Source organism: Diabrotica virgifera, chromosome 9 (genome assembly GCF_917563875.1).
Source record: "Diabrotica virgifera virgifera chromosome 9, PGI_DIABVI_V3a".
Lineage (NCBI taxonomy): Eukaryota > Metazoa > Arthropoda > Insecta > Coleoptera > Chrysomelidae > Diabrotica > Diabrotica virgifera.
Window position 1 is genome coordinate 62,271,046 of NC_065451.1, and position 22,606 is coordinate 62,293,651.

General features: G+C 35.8%; 1 protein-coding gene across 1 annotated transcript in view; it reads left to right on the forward strand.

Annotated features, from left to right (window-relative positions):
- The window catches only part of LOC114325185 (probable multidrug resistance-associated protein lethal(2)03659), a 276,165-nt gene extending 265,150 nt beyond the window's left edge, over positions 1-11,015 (forward strand). Inside the window, exons 12-13 of the mRNA XM_028273181.2 lie at positions 5,279-5,447; positions 10,836-11,015. Coding sequence (XP_028128982.2) covers positions 5,279-5,447; positions 10,836-10,859 — 193 coding nt within the window. The 3' untranslated portion in view covers positions 10,860-11,015. The remainder of the gene's footprint in view (positions 1-5,278; positions 5,448-10,835) is intronic.
- The last annotated feature ends 11,591 nt before the right edge of the window (positions 11,016-22,606 follow it).

The window sequence follows — 22,606 nt, forward strand, 5'->3', positions numbered from 1 at the left end:
GTTAATCTCATAGGGATTTCGAAATAAAAATGGTCATAACTTGTTAAATACTCTGTATAGTAATGCAAAACCCTATATTATATGAACAAGAATTATGAGACAAATATAAATATGAAAAAATATATAGGGTGTCCCATTTAAAAAATTATATGTTTAATATACCACGCTGTTATTGATCACCCTGTAGAAATGGACATATTTTTCAAGCGTGGAGAATATCATTGCCTACATTTTTTCTAAAAAAACTTTTTTCGATATTCTATACCGTAATGGAATTATCGACCGATCCCGCACTAAAAACTCACCCTGTATATAAATTGTGTAGAGGCACTTAAATTTAAAATAAATGTAAAACCTATTTTAGGATCGGGAAAAAGGATTGATTTCGCGACCGTCATCGCGTCGGCGAAATAAATTTTGTACATATATAGGTATATTATGTGTATGTATATACAGGGTGTCCCAGACTAATTTAGCCACGCTATATCTCTTAAACGAATAGAGATTTTCGGATGAGACGAAAAGTGGTTTATTCTACTTGTAATACACTTTAATATGGCGTACAAAAAATCATCCCCTAAATATTCATCCCTTAGTTACAGCCCCTAACTTTAATTTTTTTAATAGCACCCTGTATATTTTTTTATAGTTTTGGATGTGGTCTTCTATCGTCTATTCAACACATTTTCTGAAAATAAAATCGGTTCGTAAATAACCAAGAAAATATCAGTTTAGTTTTGTTAATTATGTGTCCCAGACTAATTTATCCAGGCTATATTTCTTAAACGAATAGAGATTTTCGAATGGGACAAAAACTGATCTATTACATTTGTAATAAACTTTAATATGGCGCAGAAAAAAAATTATCCCCTAAATATTCATCCTTAGTTACAACCCCTAACTTTATTTTTTTTAAATAGCACCCTGTAAGTTAAAGATCAATATTTAGGGGATGAATTTTTTCTACGCCATATGAAAGTGTATTACAAATGGAATAGATCAGTTTTTGTCCCATTCGAAAATCTCTATTCGTTTAAGAAATATAGCCTGGATAAATTAGTCTGGGACACACAATTAACAAAAATAAACTGATAGTTTCTTGGTTATTTACGAACCGATTTTATTTTCAAAAAATGTGTTGAATAGACGATAAAAGACGACATCCAAAACTATAAAAAAATATACAGGGTGCTATTAAAAAATTTAAGTTAGGGGTTGTAACTAAGGGATGTATATTTAGGGGATGATTTTTTTGTACGCCATATTAAAGTGTATTATAAGTATAATATACCACTTTTTGTCCCATTCGAAAATCTCTATTCGTTTAAGAGATATAGCGTGGCTAAATTAGTCTGGGACACCCTGTATGCAAATTGTATAGAAGTATTTAAATTTAAAATAAATGTAAAACCTATTTTAGGATGGCGAAAAATGATTTATTTCGCGACCGTCATGCGTCATCGCGACCGTCATGCGTCATCGCGACCGTCATCTCTTCGGCGAAAGAAATTTTGTACGTATCTATATTATGAGTATGTATACATAAATTGTATAAAAGTATTTAAATTTAAAATAAATGTAAAATCTATTTTGGGATGCGGAAAAAAGATTGATTTCACGACCGTCATCGCTTCGACAAAATAGATTTTGTACGTGTATTATTATAATGTACGTATAATAATACTAATATTATTGAAGTGAAAACTTCTTTAGGGACGTTGTCCACTTTTTAGATGGGAAAAAGTATTGAATTAGCGACCGTCATCGCCTTGGCGAAATAAAGTTTTGAAGTGAAAACTTTTTTAGGGACGTTGTGCACTTTTTAGATGGGGAAAAAGTGTTGAATTAGCGACCGCCATTGCTTCTGCGAAATAAATTTTTGAAGTTAAAACTTCTTTAGCGACGTTGTGCACTTTTTAGATAGGCAAAAATATTGAATTAGCGACCGTCATCGCGACCGTCATTGCTTCGACGAAATAATGTTGTGAAGTGAAAACTTCTTTAGGGACGTTTTGGTCTTTTTAGATGGGGAAAAATTATTGAATTAGCGACCGTCATTGCTTCGACGAAATACATTTTTGAAGTGAACACTTCTTTAACGATGTTGTGCACTTTTTAGATGGGGAAAAAGTATTGAATTAGCGACCGTCAGCATTTCAGCGAAATAAATGTTTGAAGTGAAAAGTTCCTTAGGTACGTTGTGCAGATTGTAGATGGGTAAAAAGTATTAAAATATCGACCGGTATTTGTTCGACAAAATAAATTTTTGAAGTGAAAACTTTTTTAGGGAGGTTGTGCACTTTTAAGATGGGGAAAGAGTATTGAATTAGCGACCGTCATCGCTTCGGCGAAATAAATTTTTGAAGTGAAAACTTCTTTAGGGACGTTGTGCACTTTTTGGATGGGCGAAAGTATTAAATTAACGACCGTCATCGCGACCATCATCGCTTCGACGAAATAAATATTTGAAGTGAAAATTTCTTGAGGGACGTTTTGCACTTTTTCGATGGGAAAAAGTATTAAATTAGCGACCGTCATTGCTTCGACAAAATAAATTTTTTAAGTGAAATCTTCTTTATGGGCGTTGTTCCCTTTTTAGATAGAGAAAAATATTGAATTATCGACCGCCATCGCGACCGTCATTGCTTCGACGAAATACATTTTTGAAGCGAAACCTTTCTTAGGGACGTTAAACACTTTTTAGATGGCGAAAAAGTGTTGAATTAACGACCGTCATCGCTTCGGCGAAATAAATTTTTCAAATGAAAACTTCCTTAGGGACGTTGTGCACTTTTTGGATGGGAAAGAGGTATTGAATTAGCGATCGTTATTGCTTCGACGAAATAAATTTTTAAAGTGAACTCTTCTTTAGGTACGTTGTGCTCTTTTTAGATGGAGAAAAAAGTATTGAATTATCAACCGTCATCGCCACCGTCATTGCTTCGACAAAATAAATTTTTGAAGTGAAATCTTTATGGGTGTTGTGCCCTTTTTACATGGAGAAAAATATTGAACTATCGACCGTCATTGCTTCGACGAAATAAATTTTTGAAGCGAAACCTTTTTTAGGGATGTTATACACTTTTTAGATGGAGAAAAAGTGTTGAATTGGCGATCGTCACCGCTTCGGCGAAATAAATTTTTCAAATGAAAACTTCCTTAGGGACGTTGTGCACTTTTTGGATGGGAAAGAGGTATTGAATTAGCGACCGTTATTGCTTCGACGAAATAAATTTTTGAAGTGAAATCTTCTCTAGGTACGTTGTGCTCTTTTTAGATGGAGAAAAAGTATTGAATTATCGACCGTCATCGCGACCGTCATTGCTTCGACGAAATAAATTTTTGAAGCGAAAACTTTTTTAGGGACGTTACACACTTTTTAGATGGGGAATAAGTGTTGTATTAGCGACCGTCATGGCTTCGGCGAAATAAGTTTTTCAAATGAAAACTTCTTAGGGACGTTGTGCACTTTTTGATGGGGAAAAAGTATTAAATTAGCGACCGTCATTGTTTGACGAAATAAATTTTTAAAGTGAAAACTTCTGTAGGGACGTTGTGCACTTTTTAGTTAGGAAAAAATATTGAGTTTGCGACCGTCATCACTTTGCCGAAATAAATTTCGTACGTACATAAAATATATATTATGTGTATGTATACAAAAATAGAATAGAACGTACGCAACGCTTATATAATATAGGTATAGCACTTCTTTTGGATGTGGAAAAGCAATGAGCTTGTAATTTATATACTATAAGAAGTTTTCACTTCTGTCGGCACTCCCATGAGTGCTTAAATTTTTTTTTTTATTTTCTTAATGCTTCCTTTACCTCTCCCCCCTCGATGTTTATTTCTTCGTTTGTCGTAACTTCAGGTGTTGGTGGTTCATTATCGTCGCCTTTAGCAAATAGAGATCGGAAGTAGTCTGCTCATGTTTCCTTCTGAATGTGTTTCGCTTTTATTAATTCGTTCATCTCCTTTCTTTGCCCTCTGATCATTCTCCATACTTCTTTTTGTCTTCCGTAGAAGTCGTGTTTTGAGAAACCCTGCCAGTGCTCCCTTTTTATTTGTCTCACTAAAGTATTCGTTTCGTTTCTGATTCGTTTGTAGTGATTGTATACCTGTTGTGTTTGTTTTGTTCTGTATTGTAAAAAGGCTTTCTTCTTTTGTTCACATTTTATCTTCACTTCCTCTCTAAACCACGGGGGTTTCTTCTTTAATATGTGAGTATTACTTTTCTCTCTCCAAGTGATTCTGTTGCAGTGTTGATTATGTTATCTTTGAGTGTTTGCCAGCGTTTCGTCTGTGAAAGCGATATTCGCTTTTTTTTTGTGAAACTTTATGACTCGTCCATTTTCTTAGGCCCCGCCCACATCGTCGGATTTTTGAAATATACACTATTTTGCATGTACTTAACTTACCTTGTCTTAATCTGATTTTTTTTCGGTCCCTCCTTAATGAATTCCATCTGCAAAATACACATATTCAATATTTATCAAAAATCTATCGAATGGCACCCCACGGAGGTGGGGTGGGGGGTTACTTAAAATCTTAAATAGGAGCCTTCAATTTTTATTGCAGATTTGGATTCTTGACGTAAAAATAAGCAACTTTTATTCGCCACATTTTTTCCAAATTATGAATAGATGGAGCTATAATCGGAAAAAATGATTGGTGGAAATGGAAAATTTAATTAAAAAATAAGTGTCCCACACTTTATGGAAAACTTAGCTTAACTTTTTTTGGTTTTAGCACCTACTCTTCACAATCCAATAGGTCCCCATAACGCTAGAGTAACTGCAAATTTAGCATACTGTCCTCCCCTACTATGAGGATTTATTGATGAAAAACATGGCTAGTTGTTAAAGCACATAACTTTTTTATTTTCCAACATAAGCAAATGAATCACAAAAAGGAAATGTTAAGAAAGCCTAATGCTATAATCGAGTTTTAATTTCAATATTTTATATATGCTAGAATCTAGAATATTCCACAGGGTGTGAACTTTAAGAAAAAAACACCGTATGCTTGTTACACTCGGTATAAAATGATATTTACCTGTCTAGCAACAATATTATTACACCGATATTCTTAAATAATAAGGATATAATATACTAAAAGAATCACTCAAATCGGACTACAGGTTTAAGAAATTTGAGACATCAAACATGTCCCATTTTTAAGGTGTTCGGCTAATTTTGCCGGTGTGTGTATTAACGTATTGAGTCATAATAGTCATAAAAATTTACATTTTAATATAATTTGTTTTTTTATTTTTAAGGCTACATACGGTAATGGATTCTGACAAAATATTGGTTATGAATTCCGGCAGAGTGGAGGAATTTAATCATCCATATCTTCTTCTACAAAACGTACATGGTGTGCTTCACAATTTGGTTGACGCTACTGGGCCTTCTACTGCAAAGAATTTAGAAAACATAGCCAAAGAAGTAAGGATAATTTTATTTAATAGGTGATATAATCAATTTTTATATCAATCATTATGTTTACTTAATTTAGTGTCATACAAAAAGTGGAAATGAGATTGAAGGCACCAAATTTCTAAAGACCATACCAGGTACCTGGAGTGAGTTGGATTCACAGTAGAGGGAATATGGAATATATCTGAAGGCTATATTTCCCTTTTGCCTATTGGCTTCGGATGCCTTCATCGTCCCTCTCTATTAATTGAAACCAATCTTAATTTAAGGGCGTGTGACGTCTTTCCAGATTGTTTTCTCTTTTGCGCAGCCACCCTTTCCCTTCTATTTTTTTTTTCGCTCTTTATTATGTTACTTAAGTATACCGCTGTCCCTCTCCTGCTAAAATCTCTTTTCTTTAACTATTTTTGTCACAGCCTGTAGCACTTCTTTAAACTCATTCCCCCCTCCTACCCACCTCATCATCATCATCATCATTTGGCTCTACAACTCTATGTGAGTCTTGGCCGCGTTTACTATTTCCCTCCATTGTTGTCGGTCCTGAGCAGCTATTTCCCATTGATGAACTCCCATTTTGCGTAGATCACTGGTTACTGCGTCCTTCCATCTCTTTCTTGGGCGACCAACTGACCTTCTGCCATCGGGCCTTTCCCAGAATGTGGCGTTCAGAAGTCTTTCGTCACTCGATCTTAGCACGTGACCCGCCCATCTTATTCGGTTTGCTTTGATGTAGCGTATTATGCTTTCATCTCCATATATTGTCTGGAGTTCATCATTGTGTCTTCTTCTCCATTCTCCTGTCGTCTCTTCTCTGCAAGGCCCATAGATATCCGCAGTATCTTTCTTTCAAGTACCAGTAATTTTGTTGTTTCCCGCTGGTTCAGAGTCCATGTCTCGCTTCCATACGTTATTGTGGGACGAATTATTGTCTTATAATACCTATGCCCTACCCACATATGTCATAAAAATACGTGCTCTTAAGATGCCCACTTTTGCATAAAGCTCCACTCTTTCATCATTGAACTTAATGCATTCGAACGCAGTGTTCTGCTGTGTCGCTTATTCAGCAGTCCATACAGCTATTCCTTCCCTATCCTTTCAGGATATGTTCTAAACGACCCGTGTCTGGTAAGGAATTACACGAAGAAGTAGGTAGTTTATGCTTCTATATTTGCACTCCTTTCACTCCTCCACAACAGGCATCAGAGTCATTGTCCATGCGGCCCTCCACCCGTTTACCCACTCTTCCTGCCGTTTTGTGATCGATTCTGTTCTTTTTTTTCTGTCTTCTCTTGATTGCTCTGGCCGTATGTTTTGGCTCTCACTTTTATCTGTAGATGTATTGGTGGTACTCCAGCTGTAATTTATAGGGCTTCAATCGACGTCGTTGTAACGGCGCATACGACCCTTAATAAGGCTTTTCTTTGGGCCTTCTCTCTCTAAAAGTCTATAAATGTATACTTTTGTTTGTTTTTTACTTCATGCCACACTAGTGCCGCATGTAGAATTTTGGAATGTACCACTTCCATCAGAATCCTTGTTTTTCTCATATTTGGACCTTCTATATTTGCATCATTATTGCCAAGGCTGTTGCTTTCTGTTCGACCTTGTTTGCAACATATTTGAAGTTGTTGCCAAATATCTATTTACTGTCCAACATATAAATACAGATTACTGAAGGTAATACTTCAATACAAAGTATTCGGAAAGCGAGGAATTGGGAGAAGAAGAATATCATGGTTAAAGAACCTGAGGAAATGGTTCTCCACAACAACTAATCTATATAAAGCGTCAGTTAATAAAATTATTATAGCCAGAATGATCGCCAATATTCGAAACGAATAGGCATCAGAAGAAGAAGAAGAATTCCAACATCACTCGTATAACTGACGTGCCCATCTCGTAATGGTTCATTTAGTAACGTAATACTACTGCCGACACTCGTGCGTCGTCGGCACCCTTGATAAAATCCTCGTACCGACACCACACTCTCAACTCTCGGTCCAGCCGCGTTAGGCCCGGCGTAAATTGAACCTAAACGAGACACAGCCTGCGCCGGCGGGACGGGTGACCCGTGCATTTATTTTTCTAGCGTGCCGCATATTGAACACAACCCAACCCAACCATTGGCTATCGACGTGGCGAATAGAGACGGGCAAAATCAGTGCGGACATGTAACGGTTACTTTTGATACCGGTTCTCAGTGGTACTGATCACAAAATACTGATGTATCTGATTCTTGTACTGAATTGAGTAGGCAACTTAAAATCGGTATTTCCGTACTGATAACTAGTAACGTTTTAAAAATATCTTACACGTCCCTAGTAGTCGTAGCGGTATGATTTTCGATAACATCGAATTTGATCATAAGCGGGTGCATAAAAAATATCTTACACTGAGTATTTTATTTCTGCACATAATACCTACATATTTAAAATAATTTCTCCCCTACTGCTCGGTCATAACTCATGTTCCTCATTTTGCTCAGATCACAATCATATACACCCATATAGCACACAACGTCCGATGGACGTCCATATAACGTACATTTAAAGTCCAAACGTCCATGGACCAAAACTGGACGTACTATGTACGTCCATTACGCGACGTCTATTGGACGTTTGATTTCAACGTACATTGGACATCCATTTGTGGTCCATGAAGATTTTACACAAAATTATGACTATTAAGTCATTAAAGACTATTATTATGAGTAATTATATATAGCTTCTTGTTTTAATCAAAGCCATATTATTAATAGAATACAAGAAGCTTCTAATAAATGTAGTCACATATTTTTTCATCATCGAATTAAAACACTGAACCACTAAAATTATTTTAATTAAACCTATATAATATTAGATGATGATAAAACGATGGTAAACTTTTTCAGAATAACGGAGCTACATCGCGCATCGGTAATTATAGAACTTACAGTAATTAGACACTACCAATTTAAATCTTAAATGTGCATTTTGTTACATAACTGTTAAATTTCCCGCCAAACTAAATGAGAATCTTCTTGACAACGTTGTCGCTCTTCACGCTATCGGTCGTAAAAGGTAGTACTAGGCAGGTACTTTTAGGGGATTATCGCTGTAATTGTTGTGGAATACTGAAGGAGGATTTATTTATGATAATTCACAGAATGGCAAACCCGCTTGCAATATACAACCGTACTGACTCTAAGTTCTAAGAAATAATGTTTGGAACTTTGGAAGGAACAGAACAGAAATAAACCTCTTTTAATGTGCATGCATCATAGGGCGCCATTATCTGAATTTAGTCTTTATTAAGTTATTACATAAAATATAATGCATCCTGTGATATCTTTGTGTTTGCTGTTTATCGTGCAAGTGCAGTCGTGCATTAATGAAGTTCCTATAATAAAGTATACATAATAAAGAGAAATAAAAAAGGTATTTTGTGTAATATTTTAAAGTATAAGTTTAGTATTATAGGAACTATTTCCTATACCTAAAGGCTTTTTGCTATGTATGTATTCAAAAAATTATGGACACTAGATTACTTTCTGAAAATTGGCCTACAAAAATGTCCATAAGACGTACATTGAATGTACATCAGATGTACATTGAATGTACATAAAATGTACACTGAAAGCTTCAACAACGTACACTGTACGTTTGTAGCGGACGTTCTATGGACGTCCAATTTTGTGAACTCTGGACGTTCGTTGGACGTCCATCGGATGTCCATTGTACCTTAGCGGGACGTCCATTGGACGTTCCAATGTACACAGATGTACGTCCATTGGATGTCCATAAAACGTACTTGTGCTATCTGGGCAATTACTGCAGGTCATAATAATTCATAATCCCTCCGCTACTGATCGGTCATAAAAATAACACTATCTGCATATTTCGCTTTTAATTTTTAAGCATAAACAAAAATGTAATATATAATAAACAAAAATGTAATATGCCGACAAGTTGAATTTGAGGGTAATACGATATTTTTATCGATCACGGTTTTAGGTAACATGAATCATTTTTCACCTTATTTTTCTAATAATGTGTTTTTGTAAAGGCATAACTTTGATTATTAATTTCGTATCGCCGCTTATTTAGTCTACCAAAAGTTTCAGAATTTAATGACAAAGACAACGCAGTTTTCACTCGGGGGTGTTGACTATGCTAATATTTTTATTTATCATAATAAATTGTACTTAGGTGCCATCCGTATTCATTTGAGATACCTACGTCCATCTCGCAAACAAAAACAAGTAAAAATCAACATCTGGCGGTGAGTCACGCGTCCCTCGGCCCAAGAAAACTGTACGCCGATGACAAACGTTCCAAGCGAGACCTGCGAACGCATGCACTGATCGTAGGATGCGCAAAACTGTCTACGCAGTTCGCCGGTGCAGGTTGTGTCTCGCTTAGGATCAGTTTGCGCTGGGGTTTATTACCCCTTCCAGTGCAGCATTGGCTGTGTTCATTATACGCCTATTTTCATTGTGCTACACTAAAATGACCAGGTCATTCGCGTAAGCTAAAGCCTTTAACTATGTCCCTTCTTCTAAATCTTGTTTTAGTATATCATTGTAGAGGATGTTTCAGAGCAACGGTCCTAGGTCCAAGCCATGTGGCACCCCTGCCGATGTCTGCATAACATCCCACCCGCTATGTTAATCTGCCTACTTGAGAAGTACTTATTCCTTTACTATTTTTTGTAGCTATGGAGGGTACTTCCAATTTCTACAGTATTCCAGTTATTACTCCCCGCTCGCGCAGTCGAAGGCATATTTTTTGCTCAGAAAAAAGGCAACCAACCACTTGCTACTGCTGTGGTAGTATAATCCGTGATTCTATATTTTTTGTAGCTATGGAGGGTACTTCCAATTTCTGCAGTCTTCCAGTTATTACTCCCCGCTCGCGCAGTTGAAGGCATCTTTTTTGCTCAGAAAGAAGGCAACCAGCCACTTGCTCCTGCTGTGGCAGTATAATCTGTGATTCTACTGAGTGCGTCTATTGCAGATTTCCCTTTCCTAAACCCGTGTTGGTGTTCAAACAAGCCCCTTCGTCCACCAATATGGGCGGCTGCCTATTCTTCTGTCTCGTGGACAGCACCTTCTGGCCAGTTCTTTATTTTTTGTGTCCCTCTTCACAGTTGTTATATGAGTTAAAATATACTATAAACTAGATAGACTAGACAGAATGGGAAAAACAATTTAGTATTTGTATAACCATTATATTGTACCAAAGAAATATTATATTAAAGAATCAAACCATTATTCTGCTCTAGTTTAAATACAGAGCAGAGAAGTATTTAGTTCATTTTTTACTGTCTAGAGAAATGATTACGTGAACTACTCTCGTATTATTATTGTCACTAATTTCACTTTTATCCTTTTTAATTATTTTTTTTTTGTTTTAGAGTTACGAGAAGAAAAGAGTTTAAGAATTTTATCTCATGGAATTAATTTTAAGATTGCTGTGATCTTTTCATACTTTTCAAGAACAGTATTTAGACCAGTTATAATTTTTGTTACTTGCCAATTTATTATTAGGTAGATCTACTTATTAAGTATTTAAAAATAAAACTATTTCCTTTTTATTTTTGTTTTTTCTTGCTTAACCTAAAATAACCAAACAGAATAACCACATAAAAACATTTGGAAGTGAAGCTAAAAATAAAGCCAATTTAGCTGCAGCTGAAACATGTGAAGGTGTATACACAGTAGACAAAGAAGAAGAATGAAACATGTATAAAATAATGATGAACGTGATTCCATCTTACTTACTTACTTACTTACTCCGTGGCGTTACAACCCGTCGTGGGTTTTAGCCGACTCGACAACATGCCTCCACTGTTTTCTGTCTTGAGCAAACTCCATCCAATTCTCCACGCCCATAGTGCTTAGGTCTCCTGCTATATTATCTCGCCACCGGAGTCGATGGCGTCCGCGTGGTCTCCTTCCAGTTGGGAGGTGATTCCATCACCGGTGATTTAATCACGGTGATGTAGAAATCACCGGTAACTACCACTTCTGGCTAACTTCGATGACCGTAACCAGTGACCAGATATATCGGATATTAGTTTCGCGGTGACCTTCTTACAGAAGCGTTCAAGACTAAATACATGACTATCAAAAGAACACCTCACAATGAAAATAATATCGCAGTAGACAACTATACTATTGAACGTGTGGATGCCTTCACATATTATCTGGGCACAAAAATCAATCAGAAATTATTAATGTTGTGCGAAATGAATGTACTAGTCCTGGATCCCGCCTACCAAAAAAAGTTGATTAATAGCAAGCTGAAAATGTGTTAAGGTGATACAGTAGCGATCAACAGGTAGCCAAAACGTGTTCCAAGATTGCGGCTGTAATTTTGAATATTTTTTCGAGATATTTGGCACACGTATTCGTAATATAATAAAGAATGGCGGTACAGAGCCCAATTTAAAAAATATATTAATATGTGGAAATTACTCTGTAATTAACTACAATATTAAAAAAACGAGCCTGTACCGCCATTAAGAAGAACAAAAAAATACACTTTCTTCAAATAAACTTTTTTATCCGATGCCTAGATTTTGTGTCATTTTGGAACTACTAATGAAATAAAAAATTTTAGTAGTTCCAAAATGACACAAAATCTAGGCATCGGATAACAAAGTTTATTTGAAGAAAACGTATTTTTTTGTTCTTCTTAATGGCGGTACAGGCTCGTTTTTTTAATATTGTATTTAATTGCAGAGTAATTTCCACATATTAATATATTTTTCAAATTGGGCTCTGTACCGCCATTCTTTATTATATTACGAATACGTGTGCCAAATATCTCGAAAAAATATTCAAAATTACAGCCGCAATCTTGGAACGGGTTTTCGCTACCTGTTGATCGCTACTGTTTCCTCTTAATAGCTTAACGGTGTCTAGTCGGACAAACTTTGACATATGGGAACACAGGGACAGGGGACGTTTGAATTGTGGAACAGGTTATAAATTTGGAACGTCAGACTACGAAAACATTTCATGTATTTTGTCAGACAGAACTTCTAATTGATTTGTTACCATTTATTTAAACTCTCATGCAAAAATCAGACTGGTATTTATCACCAATTGGGCGTTTTAATGAGTGGAACACGAAGAACATGTCAAATTACAGGAATTATATTGGTGATAAATAGCAGTCTGATTTTTGCATGAGAGTTTAATGAAACGGTAACAAATCAATTGGAAGTTCTGTCCGACAAAATACATAGGGCGATTTCGTAATCGGACGTTGCAAATTTTTAAACTGTTCCACAATTAAAACTTCCCCTGTTCCAGTGTTTCAAATTTGTACGACAAGACACCGTTAAGCTATTAACAAATTTTCAGCTTGCTATTAGTCAACTTTTTTTTGGTACGCGGGATCCGGGCCTATACGTATTTCCAGCGGGAATCGTACATATAGGTACTATGCTAATAAAGATTGATGACATCGAAATTATTAGACAAAAGAACCAAAATGACTATCTACAGAACATTGATTAGTTTAGGCCCGTAGTAACTTATGGTTGAGAAACCTGGGTAATTACGAAAAAAAGATGAAGCCCAAATCAGGACATTCGAGAGAAACACGGCAGATGGAGAATAAAGAAAAATGATGAGGTTAATAAATTAAACAGTATGATATTGTCAAATTTGTGAAAAGTCAAAGACTAACATGGCTGTGACGTGTTCAGAGAGAAGATAGAAAACAACAAAGAAAATATTGCCATGGAAGGCGAAAAAAAGGAAGGTCTAGAACGAGATGGGTGGATGACGTAGAAGACGACCTGAAAACAATGAATATACGACAATGGAGGAGAATGGCACAAGAGAGATTTGAATGGAAGGACATAGACAGACAGGCAAAGACCCATTCAGGGTTATGATGCCAAAAGAAGAAGATGACCCTCTCACAATACATGTTTATATAATAAATATGAGAAAAACAACTTAAAATAATACTAATCTCTCAAATTGAAGATGATTCACAACGCATGCTTCAGATTCAGAACTAATTTAATATAAAGGAAAGAAAATTTCGTATGCTAATTTCCCCACAATAGCGACAATGCACGGTTATAACAGTAAATCTACTGAGATGTAAACTAGGAGCTGAAAAGTCGAGTAATAGAGCAAGTGATTGAGTTTAAATATGTAGATATCATACTATCTATGTAGATACGGAAGGCTCGAATCAGAAGTGGAAGATCAAGTAAATAGAGCAAACAGAGCCGCAGGTTGCCTTAATGAAAAAATAAGGAGAAATAAAAATATTGGCGAAAGAAATGAAAGTAAAAATTTAAAAAACAGTCATCAGAGCAATAATAACATACACGGCAGAAACACGACCTTACACAGAGAAGATAAAAAGAATATTAGAAACAGCAGAGACAAAAACCCTGCAAGGTGGAAAGCATCAAATACTGCGTAAAAATAGAAGAGTAGAATATATGGAACGATTATAAATGTAAGGCGAATGACAAAAATTAAAGTAGTAAAGACGGCGAGAGACTGTTTCCCTGTGGAAAGACCACGAAATCGATGAAACGATAACTTACTGGAGGCACATTGAAAAACGTAATAATGTCTATACAAAAAGAAGAAGATATTACCGGGGAGCGGTGACATCTAGTGACTTAACAACGGAGAATTTTAGCGTTGATTTTAGTTGATAGTTAAAATAAGTAAGTAGGCTGTTTTTGAGGAAACGCATTTATATTTATGTCCAGATTTAGCCATGCGCCTCACACTCCCTCTAAGGGGAAAATTGACTCATCCCAGATACCTAGGGTATCAAAAGGATTGAGCTCTGGTGGGACTCTTTCCGTGTTATTGTGTCCTAGTGACTTCGTATGCTGCAGCATCTCCCAAAAATTTTCGTACACATCTGGTCGTCGCGAGTAGTGCAGCTTTCTGCATGGTCTTATAAAGATGTTCATTTAGACCCTTTTTTACGTTTTCAAGGAGGTAAGGAGATTTTTCGGAATGACTCCAGTAGTAGACATAATAATAGGTATGGTCTAGGCACTTTGCATTCTGCATTATCTTCGTATTTGAATTTACAGATCTCTGTGCTTGGCGATCTTGTCAGTAAACGTAGTATGTAGATTATATAGATTATATTGTTGTTAGGTATCTCCATATCAATAAATCTTGTTTGTCTTGTTAATTTATTAACCAGAATGAGATCTGTTATATTATGTGCCATTGTTTGATCTGTAAGTACAGTGCGGTCCTAGTATAGCTTGTATCAGTTGGCATTCTCAAGTAGCACTCTCAGGGACGTATTGATAATATGGGAGATGGTCCGTTTGGAGAAGTCCCAGCTTCATATCTATCATGCCGTCCTCTGTCATGCCGTTCCTTGTATTCAGTTGCAGCAAATGCCTGACAGCTCCCTGTAAGATGTTGTATGGTTTCGTGGGCTGGACGTCAATATCGCCATTTGTAGTTTTGGACCTGAGTGTAAAAATGAAAACAATTCTCTGCAACAAAGACCTTAGATTAGAAATGAGAGTAATAGCTTTGAGATGCTATGTGTTCTCGATACTGCAATATGGACTTGAAAGCTGGACATTGAAGGAAGAATACATAAATAAACTACAGTCATTTGAAATGTGGTGTTACAGAAGGATGCTTAAAATAACATGGATACATACCCCAGGTTGTGGGTGAAAAAACGTGATATAATTCAGGAATTTTTGAAACCTATCAGGTGTTGTAAAGGACGATGCCAGGAATAATTTATACTAAAATGTAACCAAAAATTTTGTGCGGTTTTTTATTTATGACGATTTTCATTTGTTAAATTTTCAATTTTTAAAGATTTTTAATCTTGCAGCTTAGGATATTCATTTTAGAGAAAAAATTTTAAATAGAAAATTGTAGTAAATTAAAAAACCTACAATTTGAGATATGGCAAGTTTAATTTCGTTAATACGTTATTGCAAAACAGCCTGCGAAATGTCCAAAATGGCCGTTTTTTGCAATTGCCGTATTTATTGTACAAATAACTTTTATCTATTTTTTAAGGCTTTAAAATAAAGATCTTTCAGTAATAAATATAAAAAAAATTTGTAGTACCCGATTGGTGAACTTGTTGTTTAGATATTATAATTTGTTTATCCCAAGAGGTCAAATGTCCAAGGTTATAACTTTTTGAAAAAAAAATCGTACAGAGTTAATCCAAGATCCACTCTCCTTTTAAAGACTTATATTTTCATATTCTGATGTAAATAAATGCGTATAACATTTTTCAACCTATTATTTCGGGTTTGAAAATAAGGGGGCAAATTTCGTTATAAACATTTAGAACTGAAGCCGCCCCTGTACATCCTATGAGTTTTTAACTTGCAGATTATTGTTTCTGAAGACAAAATAAAGATTTAAAACCAAATAAAAATTTTCTACGACCAACTGAAGCCGAGATAATTGTTTTTGTTTTCTTAAATCGTAGTGACTTTATTTATAACAATTAAGAAATTATTTCACAGTCATTCGCTAAAGAAAGACTGATATTATCTTAAAATAAAAATTATTTTGACCGAAAGTTACATTTAATTATTAAAAATGATTTTTAAAATGTAGTGGAGATTTATTTTTCGTTTAGACTGATTTATTGTGTCATGTCGGTTGCCCTTAAGGCGGAGATACATATGCGCTCTGCTCGGTGTGCGAGCCGCTCGCGCGCAGCGTATTCGTCAGATTAGTACGTGTTTTCAAGTGACGCACAAACGGCACGCACACGGCGCACCACGATCTAAATTCTGTCGGTTTTTCAACAAACGCTTTGATGGTTCGCAATACGTATTTGGACGGGTTTGCGAGTGGTTTGTTGGTTTTGGCGCGCATGAGTTGAATATTTGTAAGTAATGGAATGGTCGGAACTTTCGGAAGGAAATATCTAACTTATTGATGTTTACCGTGGAAAATCATTATTGTGGGATCCTCAATAAAGAACCATTTAATTTAAAGAAACAACTTAAATCCGATCTGAACGGAAATAGAAGCTGAAATAAAAAAATGTACATGCGGACCTTTTTAAAAAAAATGTTAGTTCATTGTTGTACTAAAAATAACATGTATTAAAAATAAGATTTACTATTTTATTTGGGCATAAGCCACAATTCGAGTTTGAAATCAAGTTTACTTGCCTTTCGACTTTCACTTCGGAAATAGTTATCAATATCAAAAAAACATTCATAAGCAGAATATATATTATGTGTCACCGGAAAGCGAAATAGGTAACGCACGACTTGGAGAACCTATAGTTTTCTAACTTCGTGTCTGGTGAAGCAACGCAGTTGAAACAAGCGGAATATTATAATTGTGTCACCGGAAAGCGAAAAAGGTAAGGCACAACTTGGAAGACCCAATAGTTTTCTAACTTCGCCTCTGGTGAAGCAACAGAGTTGGAACAAGCAGATATATTATAATTGGGTCACCGGAAAGCCAAAAAGGTAACGCACAACTTGGAAGACCCAATAATTTTCTAACTTCGCTTCTCGTGAAGCAACGGAGTTGGAACAAGCAGATATATTATAATTGGGTCACCGGAAAACAAAAAAGGTAACGCAAAACTTGGAAGAGCGTATAGTTTCCTAAGGCTACGGCTCCACGGGCTGGAAATTGACGCTAGCAGTAGCCGCAAAACGAACTTAAGGTTCCACGGAACGGAATAGGAGTAGCCGAACTGAACCGACTACGCACAAGTCCTGTAGTCGGTACAGTTCGGCTATTCCTATTCCGTTCTGCGGAACCTTAAGTTCGTTTTGCGGCTACTGCTAGCGTCAATTTCCAGCCCGTGGAGCCCTAGCCTAACTTCGCTTCTGGTGAAGCAACGGAGTTGGAACAAGTAGATATGTTATAATTGTGTCGTCGGAAAGCGAAAAAGGTAACGCACATCTTGGAAAAGCCTACAGTTTCCTAACTTCGCTTCTGGTGAAGCAACTGAGTTGGAACAAGCAGATATATTATAATTGGTTCACCGGAAAGCCAAAAAGGTAACGCAAAACTTGGAAGAGCCTATAGTTTCCTAACTTCGCTTCTGGTGAAGCAACGGAGTTGGAACAAGTAGATATGTTATAATTGTGTCGTCGGAAAGCGAAAAAGGTAACGCACATCTTGGAAGAGCCTACAGTTTCCTAACTTCGCTTCTGGTGAAGCAATTGAGTTGGAACAAGCAGATATATTATAATTGGGTCACCGGAAAGCCAAAAAGGTAACGCACAACTTGGAAGACCCAATAGTTTTCTAACTTCGCTTCTGTTGAAGCAACGGAGTTGGAACAAGTAGATATATTATAATTGGGTCACCGGAAAACGAAAAAGGTAACGCACAACTTGGAAGAGCCTATAGTTTCCTAACTTCGCTTCTGGTGAAGCAACGGAGTTGGAACAAGTAGATATGTTATAATTGTGTCTTCGGAAAGCGAAAAAGGTAACGCACATCTTGGAAGAGCCTATAGTTTCCTAACTTCGCTTCTGGTGAAGCAACTGAGTTGAAACAAGCAGATATATTATAATTGGGTCACCGGAAAGCCAAAAAGGTAACGCACAACTTGGAAGACCCAATAGTTTTCTAACTTCGCTTCTGGTGAAGCAACGGAGTTGGAACAAGTAGATATGTTATAAGTGTGTCGTCGGAAAGCGAAAAAGGTAACGCACATCTTGGAAGAGCCTATAGTTTCCTAACTTCGCTTCTGGTGAAGCAACTGAGTTGGAACAAGTAGATATATTATAATTGGGTCACCGGAAAGCGAAAAAGTTAACACAGGGCTTGGAAGAACCTATAGTTCTCTAATTTCGTTTCTAGTGAAGCTACGCAGTTGAAACAAGCAGATACATTACAATTGTGTCACCGGAAAACGAAAAAGGTAACGCATGACTTGGAAGTACCTATAGTTCTCTAATTTTGTTTCTGGTTGTAGGAACAAGCAGATATATTATGGTAGGGGAGCAAAGTATGCTAAATGTGCAGTCACTCGAGCGCTTTGGGGACCTATTGGGTTGTGATTATTAGGTCCTAAAACCAAAAAAGTTAAGTAAAATTTTCCATTTTAGTGGGGACTTCCCATATTTTTAATTTAATTTTCGATTTCCAACAATGTTTTTTCCGATTATAGCGCCATCTATCCATAATTCAAAAAAATGTTTCGAATAAAAGTTGTTTATTTTTATACAATCCAAATCTGCAATAAGAAACGGGGGCTACCTTTTAAAATTTTAAAGTAACCCCCCCCACACCTCCGTGGGGGGTCGTGTTTGAAACCATTCGATAGATTTTTCAAAAATATTGATAAAGTGTATTTTGCAGTTTTTCGATATGATGTTTATTTTGCGAAAGATCGCGGGATTTGCATTTAAAATTTTAAATCTACCCCCCACCCCTCTCCGTGGGGGGTCAAGTTTGGTATGTTTCGATAGATTTTTGAAAAATATTGAACACGTAGTTTTTAGTTTTTCAATCTGACGTTCATTTCGCGAAATATTCGCTTTTTTGTGAAACTTTTTGACTCACCCATTTCCGTACGGCCCGCTCAAATCGTCATATTTTTGAAATATAGACTCTTTTGCATGTACTTAACTTACCTTATCTTAATCTGACAATTTCGAGTATTTTTAAGGATAGATTTTTTTTCGGGCCCCCCTGAACGAACTCCCCTGTGTTAAGAGCCAATATATGGTGGAGGTACATCTGCAGGGTACCACGTTTCTCCCCATATGATAATCTGACGCGCTCGAGTAACTGCAAAAATCCCCGCTTGGGCTCCCCTACCATTATATTTGTGTTGCCGGGAAGCGAAAAAGGTAGTTCCCGAAATGTTCCCAAACTGTGGCTTATTCCACATAAAATAGTAAATTGCATAAGATGACACAAGATAATAGTTTTAGAACAATACCAAAATAAGATGTAGTAGAAGTACAGGACAGAGACATGATTATCTACAAAATTACTAAACGTTCGTAAGTTTCCTCTGGATCGTCAAAATGAAAAATTTTAACGAACATTAACCGCGCCACGAACGCGCGGCGCACACACGGCGCGGAGTTCGTGGCGCGGATATCTGTCTCCGCCTTTAGACGGCTAGCAACTTATAATGCATTGTATCACGGTTTTTCCTTTAAATTTTAAAGCACCGCTTGGATTGACATGAAATTTGGCAAACACAGATATAACATGTTAAAGAATAAAAATGATATTGGGCATCTGTGTGCTTTTGTCCTGGGGGTGAGTTTCACCCCTTATGAGGGGTGAAAAAATATATGTTCAAAATAAGTTTGGAAATTGATAAAACGTGTAATTCTAAGCTCTTTTCGTTCTATAGCATTTTTTCACCAAGTCAATACCTTTCGAGTTATTTTCGAGTAAATACCTTAATTTTTCAACAACATAAAAAACACGTTTTTAGGCGGTTTTTGACAAATAACTCAAAAAATAAGTGTTTTATTGGAAAAATGGGTTTCAACAAAAATATAGCAAATTAAAAATTGAAAAAAATTATGTATTTATATAGCAAATTAAAAATGATATATGCATGAAATCTCTAGACCCAGTATAAACAAAGTTCTAGCTAATGAAAAATAGGTTAATATCCATCAAATTTCAAAGTGAATTATTTTAACGTGAAATAATAAAAAAATCATGCACTTTTTGGAGAAAAATAATTTTTTAAAGTATTTAAAAAAATATATCTGTTTTTAAAAAATGTTTATAGCATCAAAAGTAAGCAAGTTACTCTGAAAATAAAGTTGATCTCTTTTTTTTTGGTCAAAAAACTCGAAAGTCGACCCCCAATTAGCATCTTAAATAAAATTAGTCATTACCGCTTCACAAGTTACTTTGCTCATGTATTATTTATATGATCTGTAAGTATCATCGGTTTAAAGGGCTTATTTAAAAAAAAAATGGTTTTAAACTAAATCTGTTTTAATTTTTAATTTAAAAAGAAATGATTTTTTTTCTAAATAACTTAAAATTTATTAATGTGACTAAAAATCACAAAGAGTAAAAAATTTAGTTTTTGCTGTTATGAATATTTTGGATTTTTCGCTTTTTTTTGGAAGGCAAAAATTTTGTTAGGATATTTTTTTTTTTTTAAGCATTTATTAACAATCAGAATTACATATTCTATAAGCTAATTTGATAACAAGTACAATAACATATATCAATGTATTATTGTACACTAAAATGGCGTTATGAGGTACATCACCCAGCGGTTTCACCTCAGTTTCAGCGAAGATCTATGGGCCATAATCTTCGCAATTTTCTGTTGTTTAGTGGCTGTAGTAATGGTAATATTAATTGGTTGGGGTGGTCTTCCAATTTCTCGTGATGTCTGTTGGCTCTTTCTTGAATTACTGTGCTGACTAACGGGATGTTTAGGTCTGTATGAAGGGTTTGGTTGGAAATGTACCACGGGGCATTTGCGATGGTGCGTAGAATTTTTGATTGAGTTCTTTGGATAATTTTTGTGTTTGATTTGCTGGCACAACTTCATAGTTCTATGCCGTACGTCCATATAGGTTTGATGACTGTTTTATAAATCAGCAGTTTGTTCTCAATTGAGAGTCGAGATTTTCTACCTATAAGCCAATTAATTTCTTTCACTCTCAACTCAATTTGTTTCTTCTTCTTTAAAATGTGTTGTTTCCAGTTTAATTTAGAATCAAGATGAAGCCCCAGGTATTTGACGATGTTCTGTTGTGGTATGTTGACTTGATTAAGGCATGTTTCCTTAGTGTGAAAGTTATATGTGTTGACTTAGTTTCGTTAGCTTTTATCTTCCATTTCTTTAACCACTGTCCAATTTGGTCTAGGTGTTCTTGAAGTTTTAATACTGCAGCTCTCGGATCCTCTTCAGTTGCAAATATTGCTGTGTCATCAGCGAAAGTTCCAATGGTGGTTTTTGGAGAGGTTGGTAAATCGGATGTGTACAGTACATAAAGAAGTGGACCCAATATACTACCTTGTGGGACTCCTGATTGAATTTTGTTACGGTTTGATAGTTCATCCTCCACTTTAGTTTCAAATTCTCTGTGATTTAAATATGATTTTAATAAGTCAAAGTATTTGTTGGGTAGGGATTTTTTGATTTTATAAAGTAATCCTGGGTGCCATACCTTATCAAATGCTTGGCTGATGTCCAGAAAGGCTGCTGTGCAATACTGTTTATTGTCCAAAGCTCTATTAATTACATTTGATATGCTATGGCATTGTTGCACTGTAGAATGACCTTGCCGGAATCCAAACTGGTGTTCTGGGATCCAGTTTTGGAATTCTAGGTCGCTCATAATTCTTTTGAGTAACAGCTTTTCAAGAAGTTTTGACATTATTGGCAGTAGACTTATTGGGCGGTATGATGAAACATCCGTTAAAGCTTTACCAGGTTTCGGTATCATAATTACTTGGGCAATTTTTAGTGATATAGGCCAATAATTAAGTCTTAAGATTGCATTTAATATGTACAATAACTTCATTATACCTTTTTTAGGAAGTTGTTTTAGCATTGTTGCTGTTATGAGATCAGTGCCTGGTGCCTTCTTTTCATTCAAATGATTAATTTCATCTTTGATCTCCTTCGGTGTAATTAAAGTTAGTCGCTCTCGTTGATTAATTGGTAAGGCTAGTTCCTGCTCTACTTCTTGTACTTGGTCATTGTCGTGTGGCTTGAAGACTTCAGTTAGATGTTCAGCAAATAAATCAGCTTTTTCTTTGTTGCTTTTTGCCCATGGTCCTGGTGGTAATGAGTTTTTCCGAATTGGAGGTGAAGTATTTATTGGTTTATTTTTGTTTTTGATTGGTTTCCAGATAGAGTTATCTTGACGCGAAAGGTTTGATACATAGTTTTCAAATGAGTTGTTTCTCATCTGTTCTAGAGCTGTTTTTAAGTTTCTTGTTTTGTTATTATAAATTGTCCTATCGTCTGGTCTGTGAGTTCTTTACCAAATTGATCTGGCTTTTCGTTTTTCTGCTACTAGTCTTTTTATTTCAAGAGGAATGTTGGTTGAAATTTTTTTTTTGTCCAGGTTCAGGGGTAGACTGTTTGGCAGCATTTTGAAGTAAGTTGATTAGATTATTAGTTTCTGTTTCTATTTGTTCGGGAGTTTGCAATCTCACTAGTAGATTTACTTCCTGTTCTATGATTACATTATTAGTAGAT